Here is a 27,667-nt window from a genome sequence, read left to right as displayed (position 1 = left end):
GGTCAACTCTGAAGTTTATAAAGCCTGTCGTTGTTGTCTTCTGCCATGTTTTGGCCATTTACCCCATGTGATTTATCTCTGTCAGGGACCAGGCCAAGTTCAGATGAAACATTACACATCAGAGGCTGTAGAGGCAGTCCTGGCGGGGGTCATGTTCATGTTCATAACTTGACCTGGGGGCAACGTCGGTACTTTGTCACAGAAATCCATCCTTAGCTCTTTGATTTTTTTCCAAAGCAGAAAAGCTCGACAAAGAACAGGTTGGAAGAAATACACAACATCTAATTGAATAAACATGAGGGGGGCAGCATCTGATTGAAATATGCCCCGAAATTACACGAGTTAAGTACATTGTGACTCATTTGAGCAAGGCATAATAAAGAAGTAACCGAAAAGATGTCTGGGCCGTGCAATTGTAGTGTCAAGTGGAACCTTTTGACACATATAAGCCTGTGCATTTGTTCCTGAATTTTTGTTTGACATACTGGCTCAGGTTGACTAATATAGGTTCAACACTTTTTTCATAATAAAATAAGGAAAATAAAAAAACTGAAAGAAAGACAGAAAAAAAAGGAGGAGGAAATTTGTTTTATGATCTGCAATATCCTGCCAGAACTTTATTGGCCACTTAAGCATGTGTGACCTGCCCCCTCACAGCAGGCTGTTAAATGGTAGTGACCTTGCAGCGAGTGCTATGAATCACTTCGACCCCTAGTATCCCCGAATACGTTGCCCTGCCCCTTGCCGCCTTTAACACACATGATCCTTGACCTCACCGACATGGGACGGATAAATTAACCAGCTGCTAAACTTGGCCTTAATTCCACGTTTTCTATGGCACACATTTGAGTTTGTTTATAAGCCTTAGGTGTGTGAGTGTGAGAAGGTCATCAAGCGCAATCATTAGTTTACATGGTGCATGTAAACACATGTGGTTCTGGATAGGTTTATGGAAAGAGAAGTGTAACAGGTCTGATTGATAGCATCCTTCATTAGCATGTGTTGTAAATTGAAGTGTGAGACAGGAAACAGTTCTTTAAGTTTATTGGTTTAAAGCTGTGCTGTTCTGCAGAGTACGTACCCCTGAGGATGTAATTCTGGTAGTTCTGGTCGGCTTCAGCGCCAACTTTTATTAAACATGTCAGTCCTTCTGCCACCACAAACTCGTGCACCAGGTCCTTGTCATCCTGAAAAAGGGCAAAGAGAAAAAGGGGAGCATTAATGCCCGTCATACATTATTAACAGAGCAAAAACTACACTGGTTTAATAGTTATTTCTTTTAAACAATTACATAGGATGTATTTGATTCCCCCTTCTTCTCCAACTACAGAACTGTCTTCAAAGTAAAGTTGATTACTAATACCTGAAAAGTTTAAATGATAAAGAAATTCATTAACCCCTGAAACAATTAGAGGGTTGAACGACAGCACAAAAGATATGTATCTTATATAATAGACAACATAAATACATTATTTGTTGTCCATCAAGCATTGCTTTAAAACAAAAAGACACCTACACTTAGTTGATAAAACTGGAGGTCAAGCTGAATTAACATATCATAAGCTGTTTGCATTCGGTTATAGGTACTGTGCAAGGTTCGAAGTCCTGTTGCTTGGTCCAGTGTGTCCTAGAATAAAAAACTCCAGCATCTTTCACACCTGTCAACCACTCTTTAATCCAAGACAGTGTTTCAAAACGCATACTGCACATGTGCACTTTACTACACCACGATACAGAAGTAAAATTGATATCAGACCGGGGGGATATTTTTGCCCCAAACTAAAACAATTGGTATTCTCTACACTGGAAACTCCACAAAGCCACTCATAGTGTAAGAAAGTAAGATATTCTAATCTATTCTGGGACTGCATCAACGTCTATTGCTCTCTTTTCCATCTTACTGTTGGTTTACCCTCCCCCTCTATGGCCCACGGCCCGCCAGGCCAGCCCAGCCCAATCCAGTGTGTGAAGTATGACCAGACCCGAACACTCCACAGCTGCCACGAAGGCAGACTCTCAGCAGCACAACCCTGCCTCAAAAAAACAATTCTGCGTCCAATTGTGAGTGTGCACTGTTGCATGCGTGCACGCTCCGTATAAGACCTGCATGTTATAGTCTGTACATGCATAGGAACATTAAAAGTCACAGATCAAAGCAGAATATACTTCAGATGTTGAGAACTGCAGATTTTTGGTAGAATACCTATAATATCATGAAAATCGTTAAAAAATATATATAATTCGCTGAATGTAGTGAACTAGAGATTTGTAAACAAGTTATTCCTTAGGGATACAGTAAATGCTAAAAGACACAAAAATGTACCTGAAATATCTGCTTGAGGGAAAATAGTGCTCTCCGTAGCTCCCGTCCAGTAGAGTTGTAGAGTTTTTCTATGAAAGGAAAGAGAAGAAAAGAGAAGAAAAATCAGCTTACAGTCACACGTGGTATCTTTCTATGATGTTGTCATACATAAAGTAAATAAAACAAAAGCACAATTGATTAATGGGTGTATTGATCACTCATTGTGATTTTCCTCATTACTAGGACTTAAGTGTAGCACTTGAATCACACATGATGTATGCACCATGATCTACACTTCTTTCCTTCGAAATCACTTCCTTGTGTCAGCGTCATGCACACATCATTGGCAGCAATTTTCCTGAGTAGCTAAATGTGAAAAATGTCCGGCAAGAGGAAAAGTGAGAGCAAAAGAACAGTAGGAGCAACATCTGTGGAGAGTTAGTGAACAGTGGATGTTTCCTGCTGACAAAGCCATATCTGCAGATTACCATAATACAAAGTCAAGGCAGAAACTTCGGCCAATAGCCACCACAATGACTAAGAAACAATACACCCATTAATCAGTTTATGGAAACACCAAAGAGCACTCAAGGATACATATGATGGATGACAGATGTTTGTGATGGAGGCGGACATCTACTGCAAGTACTTTGACAATCCTTCACCCTGTGTGCAATGTGCACAGTCTGCCAGGAAGTGGCAGCGTTGAGCACACCACCGCTGTGAACTCTCTCTGACTCAGCAAAACCTGCTACTTACTGCAGCATATACAGCAGCATACAGCAGCATACGGGCAGCACAGTACATCCCAGCCCAGAGCAGTTTAGGACTCTCTCTTCTTGCTTCTCTCCGAATCGTTCTATTCACACAATTTCTATTTATTTGGATTCAAAATGACCTTGTTGTCTGCTTTCACAGATTCTTTCTTGCCTGAAGGCATGCCGATATGTCTTAGTCAGCAGTGGACAGGAGACTGGCATGTACACAAACAGGCATAACCACAGCGAGGCAGTTTCTTTCTCTTTTTCTCACTACATCAAGCACTTTCCCAATGTCAATCTGGTCTGTTTGTTGCACCACTGCAGCTTTTGCAGTCCTGACAGGATGGGCAGGATTTATCATTGTTGGTGCATGATTGTGTTTAACTCGAATACCCAAATACTTAAAAGTAGAAACATATAAAACTAATTCTATTCAACATGTGGGAAACACACCACCCAGTAAAGAATACACTTGTGATTAAAAGTATTATTGTGTCTTCAGCTAATGAGAGTGCCATAAACAAGGTGTTTGTTGCCAGTTCCATGGACAAAACACAGGCTATTTGTAGAGACTAGACCTGTCAGAGTGAGTGCTCCTGGTCGGATTTCTTTGGGTGCCTTTCCTGTGACTAAGCATTTTCAAAGCACATATAACACATCACATCTAGTTTATGGAGGCAAAATGAGAAAAAATACGTGTACCATAAGAAAATCCTCCCATCTTTAAAAAAAGAAAGTCTCAAAAAGGTCATGTCATGATGCTGGTTAATAAAAAGTAGATAAATAACTAAATATTCCTCAATCTAATTCAATGAATACTAAATATGAGTCAAACTGTGGTTTACATTTCTGTATTTCATTCCCTGCATTAAAATGTGCTGCCATGTTCCATGTCATTGCAGGGTACGTTGGTCCACAGTAATACATCTCAATACACTTACTATAAACATTTTATATTGGGATTATGCACTCGACTTCAGACAGACATTGAAGATTCATCTGTAATGCAGAGGAGCTGGGACTAGGACATATGTGGTTAAAATGCTCCCATTTGATGAGGATACACAGTGCAAGTAAACACCTCAGAGTCCAATTCAAACAGAGTTCCTAATCTTCAAAAGATGTCTCGTTTTGAATTTATGACTATAATGGTATTTGGGACGAGTGCGTCTGAGCTTTAAATGTTTTGCTCTCAGTGCCGTACATGGCTCAGATGATGATGAGGTGATGAGTATTGGTCTTTTACGGCACAGTCCCAGCCAGTCACTGGCAACATCCACAAGGAATAAATCTTTAGAGGTCCAGAGGTATTACGAGGGGAAGTTGTGTGATGCTGGTGATTTGTGTCTTTATAAATAACAGGAAAGAACTGTGACCGGGCCTTTTCAGCTCGGGCCCCCCGGCTGTGGAACTCCCAGCGTAAGCATGTCAGGGTGGCCAAGTCGTTATACTTTTTTCATTTCCTCTTAAAACTGACACAAAGGTTTTTAGTTGCATATTTTTCGGAATCGTTTTCTTAATCACCATCATCGTGGCAAAGCACTGTATTGATAAAAAAAAAAAAAACTTTATAAATACTTGATGCCTCCAGTGCTTTATTCAGAAGTGATTGCCATGTTCTTTCAATTTCAATGTACCTTAAACATTTAAATATTTTATTAGGATTTATATACATGTATCTAGTCAGAGTTAGATTTTTCATCATGTAAAAAGCAGCACAAGCTTTTCAACAACTCTAGTGCAGGTCAAGGTAGGGCCACATCCATTTTTCTTCACCTCGGCAAAATGACTCAGTGTTTAGATTAGGGATCTCTGAAGAGACAAGCTCTGTGATCTCTGGAGCGGAACGCCAGAGGAAGATACCCTGGGTTACTCATCACACCTTCACCATACAAAGCAAACGTGATTTGTGGTCCTACTTCAAACCAAAAGCTTGAATGAGGGTACTCCTTTTCTTCTCAAAGTGGTTACGGCACTTCCCCATGGACGTTGAATGTTAATCAGTCAACAGATGGATTACAAACAGCACTGCTGAGCAACCAGTGATGCCCAGATCACAGCACAGCACTACAGCAGTGATGCATCAGCATCTGGGCTGCCACAGGGTTTGAATAAATCCCAGGAGCATGTTTGGTGTGCGTGTGCGAGAGAGTGTGCGTATGTGTCAATCAATCAGCAACAGCCTGGCGGAGAAATTCTTCCATGCAGAGTTCCACGTACATTCACCTCAATAAAACTGTCATAAAGTTATTCCTGCCCAACACTAAATGAAGCCCATCTGCAGGAACAGACAATTTCTTCCCTGTCTCTGTCCGCAGTCCACGCTGATGCACTTCCCAGAGGCCCATCGCTAATGAGAAATAGCTCAGTGGAGATTAGTTCCATACCATTTGGCAGAGATATGCACTCAAAAGTATGGGTCCTCTGCATTTCCATCCTTAGGAACAGAGACTAAGACCACATTTGTTGAGAGGAAATGTTTGTGGTCCTGTCCTGTGAAACTCTTGTGATCTATATTCACCTGAAACCCAGAAACTTCAAAGTCAATAGCTCACTTCTTTTGTCATGGATGTGTAATCGAGCTAAGGTTAGATACGTAGGGTAACATATAGTTTTGTACAGTAGCTTTCAAAAGTCTGACCTTATCATTGATTTAATACACCCGTTACACTAAACAGACATATAAACATGTTCCAAATTATTCTTCATACCACAAAACAAGAGTGCAACTGAGGACATAAATCCTGTTTTTTTCCTCTCATCTTTACATTCCCCCCAGCTTTTACTGAAAAGAACTTGACAAGGAAATGATTCAACACAGTGAAAGTGTTATCTTTGATTTCATAATTTGATGTACCATAGGGAGCAGCTGTTTTCTTCTCTTAAATTGCAATACACAATCATGTTTTCTCAGCTGGGATAGCTACAGGGATGTAATGGTCTCATAATTATAACAATCATAAAAGGTAGTAGCGGAATTTCTATAATCACCAGGAATGTGCTCCACTACTCTGAGTAGAGGAGCGAAGGTAAAACCTGATTTGGGGCCTGGGCCAGGCCAGGATTTTGTGGATGGTTGTGCTATTGCTGAGAAGACGACTTTGAGAGGCAAATCTGAGACACCTTCTGGTCCTCTGTGTCAGTGCCAGCACATTCCAGTAATGCTGTTTCATGTGAGTCATGGGTCAACTTTTGATGTGCCTCCACATGCCAATCTCACCAAAGACCCGTCCCAACCACTTGCTACCGGACAGCTTACAAATGATTAACACATTTGTCTGCAAATAAAGCAATTAACTACTTTCATTTTCCATCATTTTCAATCTGCGAACACATAACATGCTACTCATCTGTTCACATGCCTTTCTTTTCCACAAAGGGCAATAAAATCAAAAGGATGACTACCGCTGCTCATGCTTCACACCGCAGGCGTAACACATAAACCGCATCCAAAGCACAGCTAGGAAACACACTAAGTCCCCACTGGGCAAGACAACCCCAAACACCGCTGTAAATTAAACTGTGTTTTCTTTCAGAGCGGAACCATTAGACAGGAAGCTAAAGGGAAGGATCCCTAGCTTCTTATTGGTGATTGGCTATAAAACTTCACTCAACAGCTGTCAGGGTGGATGCAGAGATTCTAAAGTTGAAAAGAATACAGCATGGTTTGAGGGAATGAGGGGGGAGGAAATGGCGAAAACCCTCATCAGCCACTTAGCCGACCCCTATACTTACAATTAGAAAGCCAAGATAAATAAAAAACAAAAAGCATTGAGAGTTGGAGAGTTTCCTTGGAAGATAGATCAACGATCACTCCTGCTACTGTATCCAAACATTTGACCTACTAAAGGCAAAGGCTTTATTTTGGTCATGATACCACCAATATCCCCCCTTGTATTCTCACCCTGTCACAAGCTTGGTCGAATCTCAACATAGGAAGGGATGACAATTAACTCTCTTCTTTTTGTCTTCAAAGTATAAAACTTAGGGTGCTGAAAATATTGGTCCGGTCAGAACTGGACCCTAAGAGTGGACTTAAGAAAGCTCCAAGCCAGCGCCCTGCCCATGTATGAATTTAGCCCCATCTCAGAAAGTCTATTTCACTGGTCAGTAAAGGCCACAGACTGTGAGAGGTGACGGCAGTAAGACTAAGTTCGGGCAAACTGTAGCCATCTGGGAGACCACAGTCTCATGTGTACCAGAACCACCACATCACTTTGTAAAGAGAAAGGGACCCATCTTTGATTTTTGTCCCCTGGTATTTTCATGAGAAACCCTTGAGTTTACAGAATGCGTAATGGCCCTCTGCAGTCACGAAACACAGCAGCACAACAACATCGACCGTGCTTCCTTCTAATTTTTTCTTTTCCTCCTTTCTCACTCTGCAAAGGAAACCTCCTGTTCTAACATTTATGAAGAGAAAACACAAGTAATTAAGGTGAAAGACCTCCCAACATGTGTATTGGCTTGTTACATGCTAGTTTGTGGACTGCTGTTTCTTCTTTATTCCTTCCTCACAGAACAAAAACACAAGGCCAACGATGGGTCAATAAAAGCAGATTATAGCACTCAGGTGGTAATCATTAAGAGGGAATGCAGGTAAGAAATCGTCAACTTCCCACGTGTTTGGGTCTCGAGTGCAACCAAAAATACAATTATATACACAATGTGGGAGGGCACCCACTGCACACAGGCAGTTTACAAAGTGCACAGAGGAATAAGAACATTAATTAATTTGTTCCTGTTGCCTGGAGTTTATTCAAATCCTTTGGATGTTGTGATGGAAGACATATGGAGATGATGGTTTAGATTAGTCGGGCCACACAGACTACAGAAGCCTCTTGTCATTGGCAGCAGGCCTCACAGGAAGCCTGGATGGACCCACGGGGCGTGAAAGCCTCTCAAGAGACACCCAGAGAAGGCATGGGACAAGATCAAAATCATCAAAATAACTAATAAATCTGGGCTTAATCTAGTGATGAGAAAAGGGTTCGCGTATGGTGCAAAACTGTTAAAAAAAGTCCAATGTGTGCTGCCTTGCAATCTCGCAATCAATAAGATAAAAATAATTTCTTTACATAGTTCATGATAAAGTATTTATCCCTGAACATCATTGAAACTATGTTAATGATATTTTTAGAAATGTGAAAATAAACCACACTGATACATTTTGAATGGATTTCCTACATGGACCTGGTCTTCTTTTACACATCGGTCGGAAAACATAAAATCTCATGGGAGCATTGAGGAGATTGGGTTCTGGGCAGCGACACTTTATACTGGCAGAGACATTTGATATCGAAGCATACCAGAGTTTAGTTTTAATAAACACAAAACCTGGCCAGCTGAGCTGAACAGCACTCATTGTCTCTCCATAGAAATGGGGAAATTGACTTGTTGTGTTTTTTGATGTGTTTACACAAAACTCTCAGGGAAAGTTTATGTTTTTGTCAGTCAGAATAATTCTTCTGGAAAGCAGTGGCACTTGTCCTTCAGGTTGGAGGAGTTTGTTTGAAGCAAAAACCTAAAGTTTAAACTCAAAGAAAGATTTACTTTGTTTTCTACCTGAGTGGGAATTTGTCATTGGCTTCCCTCAAGGCAGTAAACGATGCATTAAACAGTTTTAAAGGGCAAGGAGCAGCAAATAAGCTAAAAACATCAACAAAAGAGAGCTCTTCTTAAATTGACACATGTTCCCTGTTGCAGTCTTTTTTTGTTCACTCCCTCTAAGGCCTATGTTCCGGCTGGCCTATGGGACCTTAAATTGATGGCCAGATGGGAGCAGCTTGGAAAGCAGGGAGTGTGTAGTGGATGTGATGTGAGGTCCTCCCTGTGTACAGCACGGTCACATTTATTTCAAATTTGATTCTGTGACTTGACAATTCCCTGCAATACCAACAATTTTGGTACATACATCTTTTCATTATTCGTGAGAGGTCGAAAATGTTTTGCAGAGCACTTAAAGGGCATGGCAGGCTAATTATCTCTGTTAAAGTCTCCTCAATAAACTGTACGCTAACCAGCCGTCAAGATACTATCTGACGCTGTCAAACAGTGGAGGAAAGCGAGGGTGGAATCTGCAGAATTCCAGACGAGGAGAGAGACATGACAGCAAGGCCAATGTGAGGACAGACAAATCTTTCATTAGTGCTCGCCTGTCTAATGAGTCATTCCTTAGCTACCAGGTGGGGTGACCCTCACTACTAACCCCCCTGTAAATACCCCCCTTTTCTTCCCTCTGCTTTTTGTAGCACAATGCTCCCCCTCCCTTTCACCTCCTCAGCAGGGTTTCCCCACATTCGCCACCACTGACACAGATAGGTAGTGGAGCGGAGAGCAGTGTAAAGGCATGGACTTATTCAGCAGACCAGACAAAAGCCTGACACAGATATAAACTATTGGAGGGGGTCTACTAGGGGGTGGTGACAATGACAGCTGTTACACAGTTAACGCAAGTCACCATAAAGTGAGGGTTTCGGCTAAAAGGGGTGAAGCTAGTTGGTAGTTTTATCCCTGTGACAGGTGATTTGCCCTCTAATAATTCTGTATATATGTTTGGAAGGAGGTTGAGTTGAGGCCGTTTTCTATGTGTTGCTTGTTAGCCAAACAGGTTTTCTTGCTGCAGTAAAAAAAAAAACGCCATATAGATGCAGGCCCGGCGGCTCAGACAGAAATCTTTTTTCTTCATCTTTTGATCCATAAAAGACAGGTTAAAAAAGACCATTTCCATCCATACTCTATGATCCTTAAAAAAAATATTCCCTTCATGTAGCTACTGTAGTTCATTGAGATTTAAAAGTTTCATTTTTAAGATAGGGAAAAGGACTCCCAAATTGACCTCAGTGACTCTGGCCTAACCCACTACATCTCCCTCTTCCTCTCTCCCATGTCTTGGCTGTCTCTTTGCCTAAGACTTACTCTGCTCCCTCCTATTCTTAACAGCCTGACGCGTGGGGAAACGCACCAGAGCAAACTCTGTCCAATAAACACAGGCGTGCTGAGACCACATCTATTTCAGAGGCTGCTCTAGGAGTAGGAAGCAGACCCATGTGCATGCACACACATCTGTGACAGTACACCATCTCATTTCCATACTGGCCACACTTTAATGGAGAGGATATGGAAAAAGCTTTCCCATCTGATAGTCTTTGTGTCAAAAAAAACCTGGTTTGTGCATAAGGGGGACCCATTGCAGTCTCCCTCCAATTCCTTTGTTGATTATAACATTTCTTCAGGTTAAGATGTGTTTCCTCAGAGAGGACGAAGAGGACCTCTGGCATCTGTCTGTCAGCAGTTTAGGTAAGGACACAATCTAGTTAACCTGACATCCAGTCTAATAAGCACAGCCCCCTGTCATCAGGGCTGTTCCTTACACATAATGACCCGAGGTAATTACTTCCACCCGTTAGAGACAGACGGACACTTGACAACACGTTTGACAAGGAATAGAAGTCTAGTGAAAAGCACAGATCTCCAAATCTGGGGATTTTGAGAAGTTCACATAAATTGAAAGAGGATGTGTTCCTTTACAACACAACAAACCTCTCCAACCACTTGGGGTAAATCCAGCACCAAAAAAAAAGTCGGAAAATGTCCCAAAGCTGTACAAGCTATAGGAGATACAGTATATGGTTTTCACAAAACAGCTAAAAGCAATATATAAATGTTTAAAGAAGATAAAATGTTTTGCACTAGATGTATGAACAAAATCTAACAAAGGGAACGACTATTTGAACATATGGAAGTTTACCTAACTACTGAAAACAATTAGGCCTGGACTGTAGGGGTAAAAGTTCACCAGAATTAAAGTATGTATGAGGGAAACTGAAACTGGATTGTACAAGTATGGACAATATAGACAGAAACAAAACAAATACCTTAAATGTTTTCTTTCACATATTGTGTAATATCTTCAAACACTACTGATTTCGTGTGAACTTCAAGCCATTATCTTTTTTGCAGCTCCACAATCACACTGGCACAGATGTTACCGACAGTACAGTCATCAAACAAGCTAGCACATGAGTTGACTTTTACAGTGTGTGTGTGTGTGCTTTCCCTTTTTGGATCTGGCCTTCAAAAGTCATAGTCATAGTAATATGATTTCTAAGGAATCCATGGAGGACGACAATGAGAAAGGAACTTTATCAAAAATGTTTCCCAGCTTTAATAGATATGAACACACATGGTAGACATTAATGGTGCTGCATGAGTTCCCTATCATGTGAGAAGGTTGCACCTTGGCACTGGCTTTGTTATGCCAGGCTGGGTGTGAAGTGTGATCTGACTGCTGACAAGTGGCAGAGCTTGGGGAAAGGTCAAGTCAGCACTAATATTGAAAGCCCAAGAGACAAGATAGTTATAACACAAGGACAAGGACTTATAAAAGCATGTTGCAATTAGAGAGGCCTCATACTCTAGCTCGTATCTGACGTTGTGAATATAAAACACGAGATGAGATGTAATTCCACTCCAATCCAAATTGTTTGAAAAACTGTTTTCATCTGAATAGTAAATTATCTAGTTTCTCGAGGAGGTGTTTTGTTTGGATACTGCTTTATTCTGAGGTGTCATTGAAATGAATATAATCAATGCTTGGCACAGACAGTCAAAGGACTGAAAAACCGTACATGTTTTGTCCTCCGGGGCCAACCTGTTTTCCCAACTGGAACAAATTCACAATCAACATGACCGACTGCCCTCTCTTCAAAATCCTACTCAACGGTGCCAAATGACTGATGTGTGCGCTGTTTTATTCCTCATGGATCATATCAGAAATGTCACACTCATGTTTGCACTGGCAAAAAAGGCTTTAATATTTGCTTGGCAATCAAAGTGTGTACAGTCAACGAGCATTTATGGGTGTAATAAAAATGTGTTTTTTTTCTTGCAGGCCTAGATTAAAGTATTTTACGCAGATTGAAAAACTGATGTTGGATATTAAACAAGCACTTTTGCTTAACATGTACTTCAACTTAAAAGTATTTTTTACAGCTACATTTGAAGACATTTTTACGGAGCATTGGACCACAAAGCTTTGCAAAGAAAGAATTGAGCGATATCTAACATACTCAGCATTTCACCCTACCTGTCAGCTTTTTCGGTAGGGTCAACAATCATTTTCTTTTATGTTACTCGGCTTCAAAACACCCCTATCACACTTTGACTGGTCTGAATGAATACGGTAAAACAGTATCTGGATCACTGTACCACACCGGGCCTGTCTCCTAGAGAAAGACTCAAATCCATCAAACTCTGACATACTCAGACATTAATCCATATCATGATGGACTCCACAAACTCTAGATAAAATGCAATAATAACCCTTTGATAGATATGAGTGTCCTCTGTGATCTCATGTTACCCTGGAAAAATCATCAAGAGATGAGTCAGTATATTGCAGTAGGCTCCTTGTCTACCTTTTTCAGCAGGATAGAGGGCCTCTTCCTCATCATTCATCTGTCATGTGTGATGGGTTATGGTGAATTTTCCAAACAGCGATGTTTAAATGTGTGGAGGAAACTAAGGCTTATCTACTGTCCAGCAGTGGCTCAGTCAGTAGGGGCTTGGACTGGGAATCTTAGGGTCGCCAGTTCAAGTCCCCAAACAGACTTGAAAATATGGAAGGTGGACTGCTACTTGGAGAGGTCCCAGTTCACCTCCTGCTGTGGTGTCCTTGAGCAAGGCACCGGACACCTCCAATCCCCCCTCCCCATTGCTCCCCGGGCGCTGCACGATAGCTGCCCTGCTCCTAGTACTAGGATGGGTTAAATGCAGAGGACCAATTTCACTGTGTGTGCTCTGCTGTGTGCATGTATGTGACCAATAAAGAGGGCTTCATCCTCCCATTCTATCTACCATACATGATCCTTTATGAGCTAATTTAACCACAGCTTGTATTGTTGGGTTTAGAGTTAGGTTATATTGATGAGAATCAGTTTACGTTTCTTCAAACTAAAATGATTTTCCTTTTTTAGCTGCGAGTCACAGAACATTTAACACCGGTTTTTCTACAGCAAGCACATTTCACTTGGTTGTAAAATGAAAAAGTGAATTAACAACAGTAAAAACATCTGCCATTGCAGATCACAGCTACATTTAAAACAATGCAATTTGCAAAAGACATAGCTCTGGTACTTTAGATATTAGTTTCTCAATTTGACAACCTAACCAATGTCTTCCCAGAAAAACTATTTTAAAAGTATGCCTGCTTGGAAAATGAAACAAGCCGCATAACTTAAATACAACACAAAATTACTGCTGCAATAAAAAAGGAGACTGGAGAAGGTCTACTTTACCGGCATCTGCTGCCCACTTTGAAGAGATACATACCTGGCTTCCAGTAAACATGCCCTGGCAATATAAATCAAACCAAGAGATTTTTGAAAACCACCAATAAGAGCCAGTCATGCATCCCTATAGCATGACACTGTCAAGGTGGACAGGGATTGGCTGGCACACCTAAAGCACCCTCAATTTCTGATGGGATAAAAAGGCGTTTTGGCTCGCAGCACTTCAGAGGATCAGCGGTCTTTGGCAAGAAAGAATGTTAAGTGTTCTGTTACCTTATTTAGCCAAAGCCAGCCTTCATAGCATAGAGCATGCAATGGGGAAAAAGGGAGAGACCTATCCAAGATTATGATCCAAAGCTATTAAAGACAATGTCAACAAAACATACCTTAAAGTAATGAAAATAGATTTTTGGTATGTGGATGACAAGAGGTGTGCCCAGCCCCAACACTCACATTATTTAGGGAGGAACCACATGCTTTAGGATAAGAGTGTCTCTTAACATTTATTTTTAAAGAAATAGATGGGGTGGATACATGGCACCTCTTGTTACTCCAACAAGTGGGAGACTTATTCAAACACTAATTCCAGATTAATGCAATCTGTTACAAAGTGCATGGATTTGACAACATGAAAAGACACATGATGAGGTTTAGCTTGGCTACTTTCTCATTTCCCAGATAATGATACGTAAGATAAGATTCCAACACTAATAGTTGAATCAGCCTAGCTCAAACTCCTGACATACTCCGATATACACCATTTGTTATCTTACTGTATTTTATCCACTGGCACCATGTTTCCATTAATTTCCTTTGCAGGACTTCCGTGTGTGTGTGTGTGAGAGAGAGAGAGAGAGAGAGAGAGAGAGAGAGAGAGAGAGAGAGAGAGAGAGAGAGAGAGAGAGAGAGAGAGAGAGAGAGAGAGAGAGAGAGAGTGCTTTATCATGAGGTTGTGTCTGTGTCTCCCAGTAGGATAACGGTAAGATATTCCTGGCAGTCTTTAAAAGGTAAAGTACTGACATATGGGATTGGGAACAAGATATGTTAGAGTAAATAAAATGAAAAAGAAATCATACAATAAAACCCTGACAGAAATTGCTAATGCAAGGCATTCTAACTTCTTCATCACCAAGTTATACCTATAGTTCATGACTAATCTGTGAAACTGTGTGTCTTTACCATCCAACCCCTAGAGGTCTCTCTCTGTTTTTCTTTTTCTTTTCAAGCTTTACTGGGTTTGCATGAGAAGTAGAGTTAAAAGGTTTAACTATCCCAACAAGACGGGAGGTCAGTGTAATAAGGCTTGAGGAGAAAAAAAGAAAGACCTTGCTCTCTACGCAGCGGGTGGTGAGATTTACGCATGGCTGGATCTATGGAGACACAAATGTGAAAAAAAGCCCTTGCATAATTTTGGTCAATGTGATGACATTGTGGTGGTGGTATTTCCCCCTCTTTCCCCCACCAAAGTATAGCCCCAAATATTGACTGGATAATATGCGTCTTGTACACCAGCAAATTCATGTTTTATAAGCTCTTTGCTATGCATTTAACCCTCGTTTATCTTAATCTATGCTAAAAGCAATATCTTAAGTGCTTCAATGTATGGCAATATCAGGTAGGGTTTGACTTTTGGAAACGTACTGCTTTATTTACTATTATATTTCTATTAAAGTTTATTGGCACAATTCTGGAGAGATTTTGCTGCCAATAAAGTTTATGATATTGCAATTTCCCCAAACTGGCTGCATTGTATTGTTGTACATACATGGATGATTATTTCCATTGTATAGCACAAAAAAAGTTTGGCCCAGATAAGCAGAAAAGAAACCCTGGCTGGTTTGGTCTCTCTTGCACAGGACCACACATACCTTTGCAGTATGGTTTGCATGATGCTGTGGGTGTGCCGTGGGGTGTAGCCCTGATGCCTTTCAAAACAGTGGATTTCATAGGTAAGAGAACTTTTTTACCTTATGGCTTATGGTACAAAGGCCATGATGGGTTATAAATCTGAGAGTTCACCTCATTTGTATTTCATCTTAATTGACCATGGCTTACCCGTAAAATCGGCCAGATTTAAGAGCCAAATCTTGAACATAATATTTATGACTTCACACGACCCAAATACACGTCTGTTCGTCTACCCTTGCTAAAAAAGGCAGAGCAATAAAGTGTTCTGGCTCCGTGTGCGGCAACAGGCATCGGCCCTGCACGATCGCAGCGTAACAAGCTCAGACACCTTAGCCTAACACTATGGTACCAGAATCGTTTGATGTTTTCACATTAAACAACTCCATTCTTCTAGTACTCGCCCTCTTTGGCACCCCTCCAACGTCCACCCTGTTTTGACCCTGTGCCAGTTTCACCAAAACCTTTTCAAGCACACCTGGTAGTGGTTAGGCTCAAACACAGCTTAAAGCTCATGAGTGCTGCAGCAGAACATAGGAGGAACTTGACAACTGTGCACTCATCAACACGTCTACGTATTGAACTGTATTTTTATATTTGAGTTTGATGTGTGTAAGTGAATTCAATTGACATTGCATGCTGTTTTCAGACATCTGATGTTTACCTAGCTACTTTGTGTGTGTTAATACATTATGTAGTGCAGCTGGACCAAGGTGAATGCAGTAACTTCAATAAGCCTTAATGAGGCCAGGCCTGAAAGTGCAAAGTTAGGAGTGCAGATACATCATCATTTATTTCAAAGAAATTCGGTTAGAACTGCAAGTCGTAAAAAAAAGGTATTATTTTGTGACAACGACTGAACAGGAGTCACAATCGAGCAAGGGTGAGGTTCTCATAAAACTGCCACACCTGGAGAGGAGTGATTGAGAGTTGAAGTAGTTTACCATAGGTGGAGTCAGGAGTATGTGTGTGTGTGTGTGTGTGTGTGTGTGTGTGTGTGTGTGTGTGTGTGTGTGTGTGTGTGTGTGTGTGTGTGTGTGTGTGTGTGTGTGTGTGTGTGTGTGTGTGTGTGTGTGTGTGTGTGTGTGTGTGTAGCATTACTCACATTTACCAGCTGCAAAATCAAAGGCTTAATGGATGGTGTAATTTCACTGATTCAGATCAATTTTCACTGTTCATGAGATTTAAATCGTCTCTCTCAGATACCAGGAACCTTCCTCACCATGCAAGGCTAGTATTAGCAGGTATACAAGAGATACTGGAATGAAAACAAAGTTATGATCCCAGTGTGTAATCCTTACAAATGTGTTCATGTTCTTGAAAAATCCTCACTGTTCCCAAGACTGCAGTGGGTGTTTGACTGGACTATGCTTGGCTCTGATTTGATTCAGATAAATGTGGAACTTTGGTAAATGCTGGACCCAGCCAGCTGGATTCCATAAAGGCCTCAAAGCGGCCTTTGCACTCTCTGTAAAAGCCACGGGACTTAACCAGCGGACAACACAACCTCTATATATTCTAAATATTACATGATTAGAAAGAGTGGAGGTTAGATAAGCAGAGCACAATATACCACACAATTACAGACTTACAAACACAAGCTGTGTTTGGACTGAGAACAATGGCGGCTTGTAAATGAATGCTATAATTTGCATACTATTGAAGTATGAAGAGGAAGAAAGAACACATTTTGCTCAATGACTAAAACAAACATTGAAACATTCCTAATGGCATCCAGAGGTGGAAACAGACTTGTTTGTTTACCATGTCAGGGTAATGGCTGTGCTATTTCATTTGCTCTCCTTGAAGTGGACTTTTGTTGATATGTTTGATCACGGGTGGGGAGGATTTGAATTTCTTTCTTATATTATTCGCTTTATACATTTTCCATGACTGGACGGACACATGGTTTTAAGGGTTAGGGTTATGCAAGTGTAAAAAACAAATGTTGAACTTGGCTTGGGAAAATGATCAGATCTCAGTGCTTTAAAGTAGTATTTGTAAGATGACAGCTAGCAGTCAAAGCGGTAATGTTTTTTGCTGAAATAACCATCCATGTTTGTTTTGTCAAAGCATATTTGTTTTGATCCCCGCAGTTCCTGGTCATTGCTAATCATGTTTTTGCTGTGGCTCAGTTGTAAAACTAGACTAGACTTTTTATGAAAAACATGTCATAATGATCCTCTCTTTTTGAACCATGAACTGATTTTGTCACCAATAGGTTAACAATTAGCATCCTATCTGCATCTGTTACCAGTTTAAATAAGCTCAGCAAATAAAAAAAAACAAGAAGAAGCTGGTAATGTTTCCCACTGGAGGAGCAGGTCCATGCCACTGGCTTTTCCACTTCAAACAGCGACCTTTGACTTCCTCATATCAACAGCTCCTAGTGCTGGGCTTCCTCATCAAGAGCTAATTGTCTCCTTTAAAAAAATACACTATGTTTGAGGATCCACAGGGGGAGACCCCCTCTAGCTCAGTGCCACAGTGAGTCATTCGTTACCAATCATGTCAGCAAGCTCTGGGCCCCCCACATCTTATTTTAAACACTTTAAAGGAGTGATTCAAATAGCTTTGTTTGAGACTAATACGGCAAATCTCAAATAATGTCTAATCCAGGGACACCCAGGGTTGTTGTTCTGCAATCCATGGTGCACAGTTCGGATCATATAATGTAATCTAATACTGTCCTGAGTGTTCTGCTGTCTCAGAATTGCAATATCATGTCAATCTCTTATTTGGAAACAATGCAGGTGTTAAGAATAGCAGTATTTACAAAGGTCACAGGATTAAAATGTGATCTGAAAGCAGAGAAGCTGCAGGAGCATTCCTCCAACTGCTGGTTTGAACTTGAAAGACTCATGCTGGAAGGCTGTTGTGCATGTGTCCCATCTTTCCTTGAAGGCTCAATGCAATCACAGACAGACTGTAGACAATGCACGGTATTAAACCTTTAGTTGCCCATTGAACATACTTACACACTACACATTAAATACCATATCCCCATGATTAACCTTTGACCTGGATAATTTGTTGTTTACTCTTTCATCCCAATGTTGACAGAACTACTTGTCTCTACATCTCAAACTTTCCCTGAAAAGAGAGTTTACATAAATATAAAGAGGACCGTCTCCCCTGCTGTCCATGTCAAAATGTGTATAATGGCAGCAGAGTGAACACTTTGTGTTTGCGTTGCGGGAGAGCAAGTCTGTACTTAGCATGTTGTTTTTAGCCAGTCTTAATGTCTTCCATGTCCGGGCCCATTTGTCTCTGGGCTCACTGGGCCACATCAGTAGGGAAAGAAGAGGAGAGAAGTGAAGCCTGCATGTGTGTGATGTTTGTGACAGGCCTGGTTCACAGGACCACTGTGGCCCACTCTCTCACACCAGCCAACAAACCCTCAAATGTAATCAGGGGATCTATTGTGAGATATGTCTTTTAACTGGGCTGTTTGGGCTATTGTATTGCCTATGTAACATACAAATGAAGAGAAATGTATGCAGCGAGTACCAGTAAAATATTTAACATTTTGAAAACTCAAGAGGGAATGAGGTAGAATCGGGGTTGTGGTGACAGAGCGGGCTGGAAGTGATCTGGAGATTGAGGTGATCCATGTCAGTTTGTTTGACAGTGAGGTCAGGCTGAGGCCTCCACTGTTTATCCAAACTGCCAAGCAAAGAGCTGGTACAGGTCTCCATATGGCTGATTCCTTCTTTTCTTTAATGACACTGGTAGGATAGTATAGATAGATAAATTCATATGCACAGTAGCTGAAGTGTAATTATGGAAAGGTACCATGCCCCTTAAACAATGCAACATACATATATACAGTACAAGACATATATAGTAAAGATGCAGATTCATTGTTTTTAACACACTAGGCTAATCTAAAAGTATTGTGTGTCAATCTATTTCTTTTTATATTTGCTCATCTGGAGCCTATTGTAAAATGCAGTGGGTGAGAAGCAGTGAAACACCCTGAACAGGGGGCAAGGCAATCACTACAAATTACACTACACCAAATTGGAGAGGATCTGGATTTGTATTAATGGTCACTTTTGGAAACGCCCTGGCAGAGGTCAGCAAAAACAATAAAAAGAAAACTGCCACCATCACATGAACTAAAATGGGAGACAGGTCAATTGGTCTATCCTGTCACATTGATGTGAATGCCAAGTACAGCAAAACACCAGAAAATTAGACAATGACAGGGAACATAAGAATATAGATACACAAGAATACACTGTTTATAAGAATATCCAGCAGGGATCAAGAGAAAATGACAGCCTGTATTCTTCAGTGCATGGAAACATACCAAATATATCCAACCCAGTAATTTGTGACCACAACAATATAACTAACAAACTGTAAAATGAGTTAAAAGAAAATACTGACATCACATTCACTATATTACTGACATTTCCAAACTTCCAAACAACAGCCTTAAACTCCTGGGGAGCTAAGAAAATGGACATGTGAATTCACTTTGTGTGAACACAATTGTTTGAGGTTGCCAAAACTGGCCTTTGTACCATACCGTTCTTTGCTAGAGAGCTTTGCACATGTTGTTGTTCATGTTGTTTGCTTTTCAAACTATTATCGTTCAACAACAAACAACAGTCGGTTATTTCTGCAGTGCTGGGTGTGGAGTCTGAGTTTGTGTCCCAATATCTTCCCTTTGGACACTACAAACAGCTGTATAATTCATATGACTAAACAAAAACAATGGTCTCTTATAATACTGTGAGCCATGGGACATTATCATCTGATTCTGCTGACCCATATTTTTGGGTTGTTTTTTCCCTAAAGTCAAATACAGGGGTGTGGGAATCATGTTCTGCCTAGTTATTCAACTTTGCCTTGTGTTGTGGCTGTTGTCAAGGTAATGACCTGATAATAGGGCCATTCAAAACAGAATCAGAACATGCAAAGGATGTCCCCTTTGAAGTAAGTAAATTATAGTTTTAAAAAGTAGCTACAAAAGGTAGTGACATGTTGAATGCCAATTACTAGTGTGTGTCAGCGAGACGTCTGACAATCCACTTTAATATGTGACTTTTCAAAGAAAATTATCCAGAAGCACCAAAGAGGTTAATTAATCGCAATTATCATCAGTCACCAATCATCCCAAATTATTTGTGGCAAGGGAAATGTTCTTAAAAACCAAGTACTGATGTGATGATTCAAACATCTGAGCAGCCTCAGTCTGAGACGCGTAGATGAACGTTTAATAGGGTAGTTGCTTAAAAGTATGGTCTAAAATGTGCAGTTTCCAAACACAAACTGTCATCAACTTCAACAAACTGCGAAGATGATCTTCACAGCTGTACTGCCATTTGAAAATCACTTAATGTATCCAAGGTTAACACGCAATGAGTGGCACCACAGAATACTGGAAAAAGTAATATGGAGTAATAAGTTGTTTTCACCCTTTCTCCTCAGCACGGTGGATCTGTAGCTTTTTAATGACAGGCTGTTTTCAGCTTTGCATAGTGGTATGATGCCAAGAAGTATGAGTAGTTTTACAGGTCCAGGTGCACCTTTTGATGCATTGTTCCCTCAGTGTGTTAAGAGATGGCAAAGCCCCTCATTCACACAGCCAAACAATTTCAAGAGTGGTTTCACGAACACCAGGGTGAATTCCAACACCTTCACGGTCAAGTCTCCTTGTGTTGCAGCATTCGTTGGAGAATTGAAGATGTGGGTTTGATAAAAATAGCTCCAATCCTTCTTTGTCTATCAATATGAGTAGGGTTTCTGTACGCTGTCTCTAGTATCAGTGTAGAAAAAAAATCAGCAACAAAACAAAAACGTTTTCTGCCACTTCCATTTGCAATTTTGACACAAACCTTATGTGGACCGACTCTTTGAACGGAACAAATAAGGGGTTCAGGTAATCAAATACTTAAACACAGCTGCCACATGTAGACATTTTATGCAGAATTAAAGACAGGTCTCAACTGCTTTCCCTAGCTCTCCTCTTTCTCTGAGCTTTACTGAGAATGACTGAAATTCCTGGGACATCCTGTAAAGCCATTAACCTGATTTCCCCCCATGTCACCATTTAATGGGTGGCTGAATACTGTAGCATAAGAAAACCCAGCCCTGCGAGAAAACGACCTCACTCAAGGCTTGACTAGCAGTGTAAGCAACTTTTTGCTACACCTTGATATAAGAGTGGAGACACATGTGGCATAATAAATTACTTAAAATTACAATAAATTGAAACCTCAGGATGTAACATAAGGTCCTTAAGTGATAAGTAGAGAGTCGGCGTACCAATTAGACAATACACAGAAAAATAACAGAAAACTATTCAAATAATTGCTAAATCCTTAAAGTATATTTAATTCTCAAATATGGAGATGTCCTAATTTTTCTGTTTGATATTAATAGTAATCTAAAAATCATTGAGAAACTGGTATAGTCACCTTCATTATCTCACACATTTAATGGACTCAATATACTGTATATATTTATCCAAAGATTACCGAGCAAAGTATGAATAATGGAAATATTCTCAAAATAGGCCCTATGCACAATGAAGCAATTGATTTGAGTAATTAGGACGCATTTATTCCATGACATCACACCTCCTCTATTTCTATATTAGCTTAAACATGGGATTGCACAGCTCTCCATAATCTATTATTGGTTGAATTTCTCCCGTAACTTTTTTAGCACTTTTTTAAACGGAGTTCGAGATCTGATACTACTTGGGCATGCTCCGTGTATGTGAGAAGAAATTGAGACCTGTCTTCACCCAGAATATATGTGTGTTAGATCAAAAAATAAATTAGCACCGTTGCGAACGCCGTTAATGAGACACCAGCTGAGCAGCTAAAACAGACGGGGGTTATGCTAAATATAAGGGGCAAGCTCATGAGATAAAAATACAGTTTGTTGCATTAGACACATGAGCCACGTGACGAGATTCTACACAATCTCCCCTTCCTGATCATAAGCTCTCTCTAAAAAGCATATACAAAAATGACAAAGCCCCTCTGTTAATATCCAGGTCAGTCTTTCATTCCCACTCTTTATCTAACTAAGGATATCTACTGTATTATTAGCACAGCTGATGTGATATTTTAGTCATGCAAGCAGATCAAGTAACACCGAGTGCTTGGTGTGGTGATGATAAGAATAATAGTCACATTTAATTGCCTGCCTCTCACATTTCAAATTATTCCTTCAGGAAAAGAGCAAACCTTTCTGCAATAAAGGGCAGTGCTGAAAATAGATTTAGGGGTTCTTATACTGTATATACACACCATATACCAATGTATATTTTACCAGCTAAAATTAAATATACAGTATTACATTACAAGTAAGCTAAACCAAAACGGAACCAAACTGTAAATTTAGCAATGTTGCCTCACTTTGGGCTCACCTAATTTAGACCTGGCATGTGTCAGTATTTATTATTAACTCCATAATAAATCTTATAATTGTCATTATAACTTAAAAAAAAAAGCATTGTCTTGTTGTTGGATTCTATTAAGGTCTGTGGCTGTGAAATGATATCTCATATTGATGGTAAGAAAATACCTGATAATACCAATACATAAGATTAAATTAAGACCACACTCAAATATTCAGCCATGTAATGCCTGGCGTAGAAACTGATACCAGTCACTTGAGATTTATACATAGAATATCATGTATTACAAAGTGAACTTTGCTTATGAACTTATTTATACAGAGAACTTTCATCTGGTTCCAAATGAGAAGCAGAGCCTGCAATGTTCTAATGGTATGAAATTGTGTAATATTAATAATAAGATAAACAAAGAAAACAGTGGATCTGATGAGAAACTGTCCCTGCCTGAAACTTTATGAATGTTCCTTTATACCATAGTCTTCAGTTTGCCAAGTCAGGAAATGGCCATGCTGTTTTGATGAGACAAACATCCATAGAAATTCTGCATTTCTGCAGGGTGCTAATTTGTCATGCCTCGTAACAACATGCAAAATATATAGGAGGCCGTCCAATCTCCTGCTGGCTCTTGGGGGTCATTATGAAGGAAAAAAATCACAGCAATATAGACAGGGAGAATGAGAAGGATTCCTGCATTAAGTGGATAAGGCCCTCCCCACTACAGGATTTGGGTTACACTACAGCCTAATACACATATGGAGCTCTTTGTCCCACATTCCCTCAACTTTTTTATGACAAAAAACCCTAACTGTGTCAGCTAAAAGCAATGTCCATTCTGGGATTCTCTTATTGGGCTCTCAGTGTCAGTAAATGCTCTCCCTAAAGTCCAATGTTCTTTGTCATTTCTATTGTTCCAATAATGTTCAATATACTGCAACACTGATCAGTTTTTTCTGAGCCTAATAGTCAATTACCTTGGCTGAAAACATTTCCTCTATGCTGCAACAGTAAAAATTAACCTTAAAAAATGTATACTGCGTTCTTTAACTCATCTTCATTCTAGTGCAGCACAATATCTCCATCTTTTCCAAGTTATAGTGAGCGCTGGATGTCTAGCTGACACTGGACTCCATGCTCCTGGGTTTCTGTGGACTCGACACTTTCCAAAGATAACACGGGCCAAAGATTTCCACTCACGGGCAGGCTGAGGCCCTGCTGAGGCAGCCTGCCTGATGGGGAACAGACGAAAAAGAGCTGGCTCAAGAATATACTAAAATCCATAGCACTGTACTATGGGATATGCCTTCAAGGTCTAAAGTTAGTTACTATACTGTAGATGAGAGAAACAGGGACCAGCCATGTGTGAGGCGTGTGTTCTTTGAATGCACTCACGGGATACAGAACCAGACACAGGAAGCTCAGCGGGCTTGATAACATGATACCAAAGGTGAATAATAACAAGGAAGTCATCAAATACAAAGAGGCAAACAAATCAAATGCTTTTCTAAGTTAATTTCCCTGTCTTACTATAACTCTTCACTAATTGCTCCAGTTCCTCAATAACTCCCTGTTTCATGTAGACGTTCATGGCTGTGATATATTGTCACTTTTCTGTTATTCAGAGGTAAATTGAGATTTCCAGGAAAGGCTTGTCCCTTTGAGAGCGCCTGGAAAGCCCGGGCCTGGCCGTGTGCACAGTCATACACCACATGACGTCTTAGCAGGGGAACATTCTTCCATGTCTTTTTCTCTCCCTCTAAAACCATCTTTCTCAATTTAGAAACGGGGGGCACAAAGAGTGGTTTCGCGCAAAAATACGAGGCAGCAGATTAATGCAGAATTAAGCCATAAAAAACCTGACATATGTGAAATGTCCCAGACTGGGGATGAAATATAATTTCTCCTATGCAGGAACTTTCCACAGGAAGAAATACACAAGACTGAATTCCACTTAACCTCTTTCTTCTGTGGGCCAATGAAAAATAAAATAAAGAATAGTTGAAAGTTTTACCTTTGCCAAACATTACCATTACCTAACACAATCTCTTTAAAAGGAGCAGGTATCTTGAGTTTGTCCAAATGGTAATGTCTTGGAAGGAAGTAAACACAACCCATGCCAAACAGTCTGTTTAAAATACTTTCTCTCCAGCTATGCCCTTTTAAACACCAAAGAAGAAGGCTGAGGACTGGAATTACGTTATGGCTACAGTATTCAATGCAGCTTACAGGAGCTGGGATTGTGTCTCTTCTCCATTAATCATTTAATGGTGACAGGGGGTGGTCCGCTCGTCACTCTGCCTGCCCCCGCCGGCTGACCTCAGGGGTGACGGCTTCCCTCAAGCGTCAACCCAAACAAAAAAGGGGTGCAGCCAGCTCCCATGGCTGGAGCTAGAGAGGTCAAACATGCCTGTTCCAAACCAGCCCTTTCATCCTATAGCATTTACAGAATCAGCATCCTAGAACACAGGCATCAAAGACACAGACAGAAGCTGTGTATGTGTGTGAGACAGAAAAGACCTCTTTGACTCTTAATATATGTGCAACTCATGTGTAGGAGGGTGTGGGATAATCTTGGAGAGCTGTGCGGTGGGGGTCTCCAGGTGGTCCAGAGGGTAAGTCAGTGTTAACCCCAGTTGACCCTGGCTCTCTGTTGTCAGAGGTAGGAGATCTAGTCCCTAGTTTGTCAAGGAAACCTGGACAATGTGCCATGTTCCTGTTGTAAGGCAGTCCCTGAAAAGGGCTGAAATAGGATACGTTCCTTTTATGTGTCTTTTTATTGTGCAAATGTGCATAAAATCATAGACTTATGACACCAAATGGTCGGGCATCAAAAACACTCATATGTTTCTGTAAGTATCAAATGTCCCAATAGCAATATGAAGTCAAGCCCAAACAACATCCATCAATCTAATGTGTATGATTGTATGCCAGGTCTGAAGACAATACAAGTTGTATTTGTTCCAATAAAGTGAAATGATGTCTGTCTCAGACAAGCCTCGGCAGAAGAAAATGTCTGGTTGGCAGGTTGAGCTTTAACACTTCCTCTAAATGCTGAGACACAAAAGTCTCAAATGGCAGTACATGGCAGGGTGGGGGTCTGATTTAGTGGGGTGTTAGGTAGTCTAGGAATTCCTGCAGCATACAACAGCTGACTGTTGGGAATTAGAGGTCACGGTCTAATTTTACTGAACAGTATGATGTGGGGGGGAAATTCTTGACACTATGTAAATACATTGTCCAGGTGAGGACGTAAGACACGTTTTGCACATTAAGGTATGTGGATGTTGTCTGACTGTGTAACAACTGTCTATCAAAATCTATTTGACAAAACAGAAGACAATGCTTAGACTGGCAGAAAATCAAAAGACTGTATTGTAACTATTTACTGCGCTACAGTTTATAATGAGCACCAAACATGAGCTTCAGAAATGCAACCACTTTGCATGAAATGTTGTTCTAACAATAAAGTCATTTAGAATGAACGCAGTAAATCCCTTGTGGTGCACTTTAGTGTACTACATGATTAGTGGACACTATGAGATTTGTCTGTTGTGTTCTTTAGTTAATGTCACGGCTCTTAAAGACAATAAAAACTGTGGATTGGGAGTCTGACTTGCACCATAAACATTGTCATTAGTCATGTGACTGGAATCTAGTCAGTATGATCAAAATATGATGAATGTGTTTGTTGATGCAAAGAAATCTTGTCTGACCTCTTTCCTGTGACAGGGTCTCATAGGGACAAAGTCCAGACAGCAGTTGTTGGGAAGCAGGTGTGCACTGCCCAGATTTAGCATGCATAGTCAGCAATGTTGAGTCAGTTCGACATTTTGGTTCAGACAGAGCACAACACTCACTGCATGCTAACAGTGATAATGATACAGTAAGTTCAATTGCCTAATGACTCATCAGTGATTGTGTTGTGTCTAAATACTCGATACAAGTATGAATGCATGACCAAGGTTAATTAGTGTTTTCCGTGGAACAAGGTTACAATTCATAAATTATAAATGTCTCACAATGTCAGCTGTGTCTGAAGTAAACACTGAACCAAGCGGTCTGATGTTTCTCTACACAGACCAACAGAAGAAGCCATACTTCTGCCTCCATGACTCTCTTCCAGCACAGCTGCTCCTGTTGCCTGAGCTCAGCTGCACGATCGATCAGCTGCAGGAGTGGAAAGTTAGGAGGGAGTCTGGAGCTAATATGTGGTTCATGATGACACATATGATTGCATACTTTGCATGAAGCAGCCAAACTAAATAAAAATGATTGTATTCATGAAGTGCACCAACAATGACTCACTGTCTTTGCCACATAAGGTCACCATTGGTCTGTGGCATAAAGTTGATGAATGGAATCTGAACTCCCTGTCTATCATGATTAAAAACGGACTTGTGTAGATTGCTTATAGCATTACACTAAAGCAAATCATTTAAAACAGTCAGGGATTAAGGTTACGTTATATATTCTACATTTTTACTTTCTGGTAGCCCTGACTCAGTTTTTCTAAAGCAGAGATTTCAGAAGTGACAGAAACAAAACTAGAAAGGCTTTTACAAATATCAGTATCAATACTGAGGGACCTGCCACAGTGGCAGGAGAAGAAAACAAATAATTTAACACCCTGAACTCTTGTTACTTGCCCATCTATCATTCAGCTTTACCTTCTGAGTACTGCTCCTCTCCCAGAGCAGTCTCTAAAACTTGCTGCTTTGGACCATTTCAATAATTGTACAGTTTCATGTTTTCTTACAGGGAAAGACAACAACAACAACACTTTGTACATTATGAATCTACTTTTGCAAAACCTATGTTGGCATTTCATTGGCTTGCAGTATTTTCAAGGTAGTCCTGTTTTCTCCATCTCCCCAACCGCTGACAAAAAAAAGAACTGTTTTATAAAGCAAAGGAGGATAATGCCAAACCTTTTTATTGAACAGATGTTTGTATATTGGGTCCACCCCCAGTTTTTATGTGTGTGTGAACAGCATTTTCTGAATAAGATCCTACACCACCTCTCTTG

General features: G+C 40.5%; 1 protein-coding gene across 1 annotated transcript in view; it reads right to left on the bottom strand.

Annotated features, from left to right (window-relative positions):
* The window catches only part of fhod3b (formin homology 2 domain containing 3b), a 78,230-nt gene that overhangs the window by 29,543 nt on the left and 21,020 nt on the right, over positions 1 to 27,667 (bottom strand). The window contains exons 4-5 of the mRNA XM_063879465.1: positions 2,324 to 2,391; positions 1,082 to 1,187 (exon numbers count right to left, since the gene is read on the bottom strand). Coding sequence (XP_063735535.1) covers positions 1,082 to 1,187; positions 2,324 to 2,391 — 174 coding nt within the window. The remainder of the gene's footprint in view (positions 1 to 1,081; positions 1,188 to 2,323; positions 2,392 to 27,667) is intronic.

The sequence above is a fragment of the Eleginops maclovinus genome, chromosome 3 (assembly GCF_036324505.1).
Source record: "Eleginops maclovinus isolate JMC-PN-2008 ecotype Puerto Natales chromosome 3, JC_Emac_rtc_rv5, whole genome shotgun sequence".
Classification (NCBI taxonomy): domain Eukaryota; kingdom Metazoa; phylum Chordata; class Actinopteri; order Perciformes; family Eleginopidae; genus Eleginops; species Eleginops maclovinus.
The sequence above is the reverse complement of the archived record's forward strand: the minus strand, read 5'-3'. Positions and strand labels throughout refer to the sequence as shown.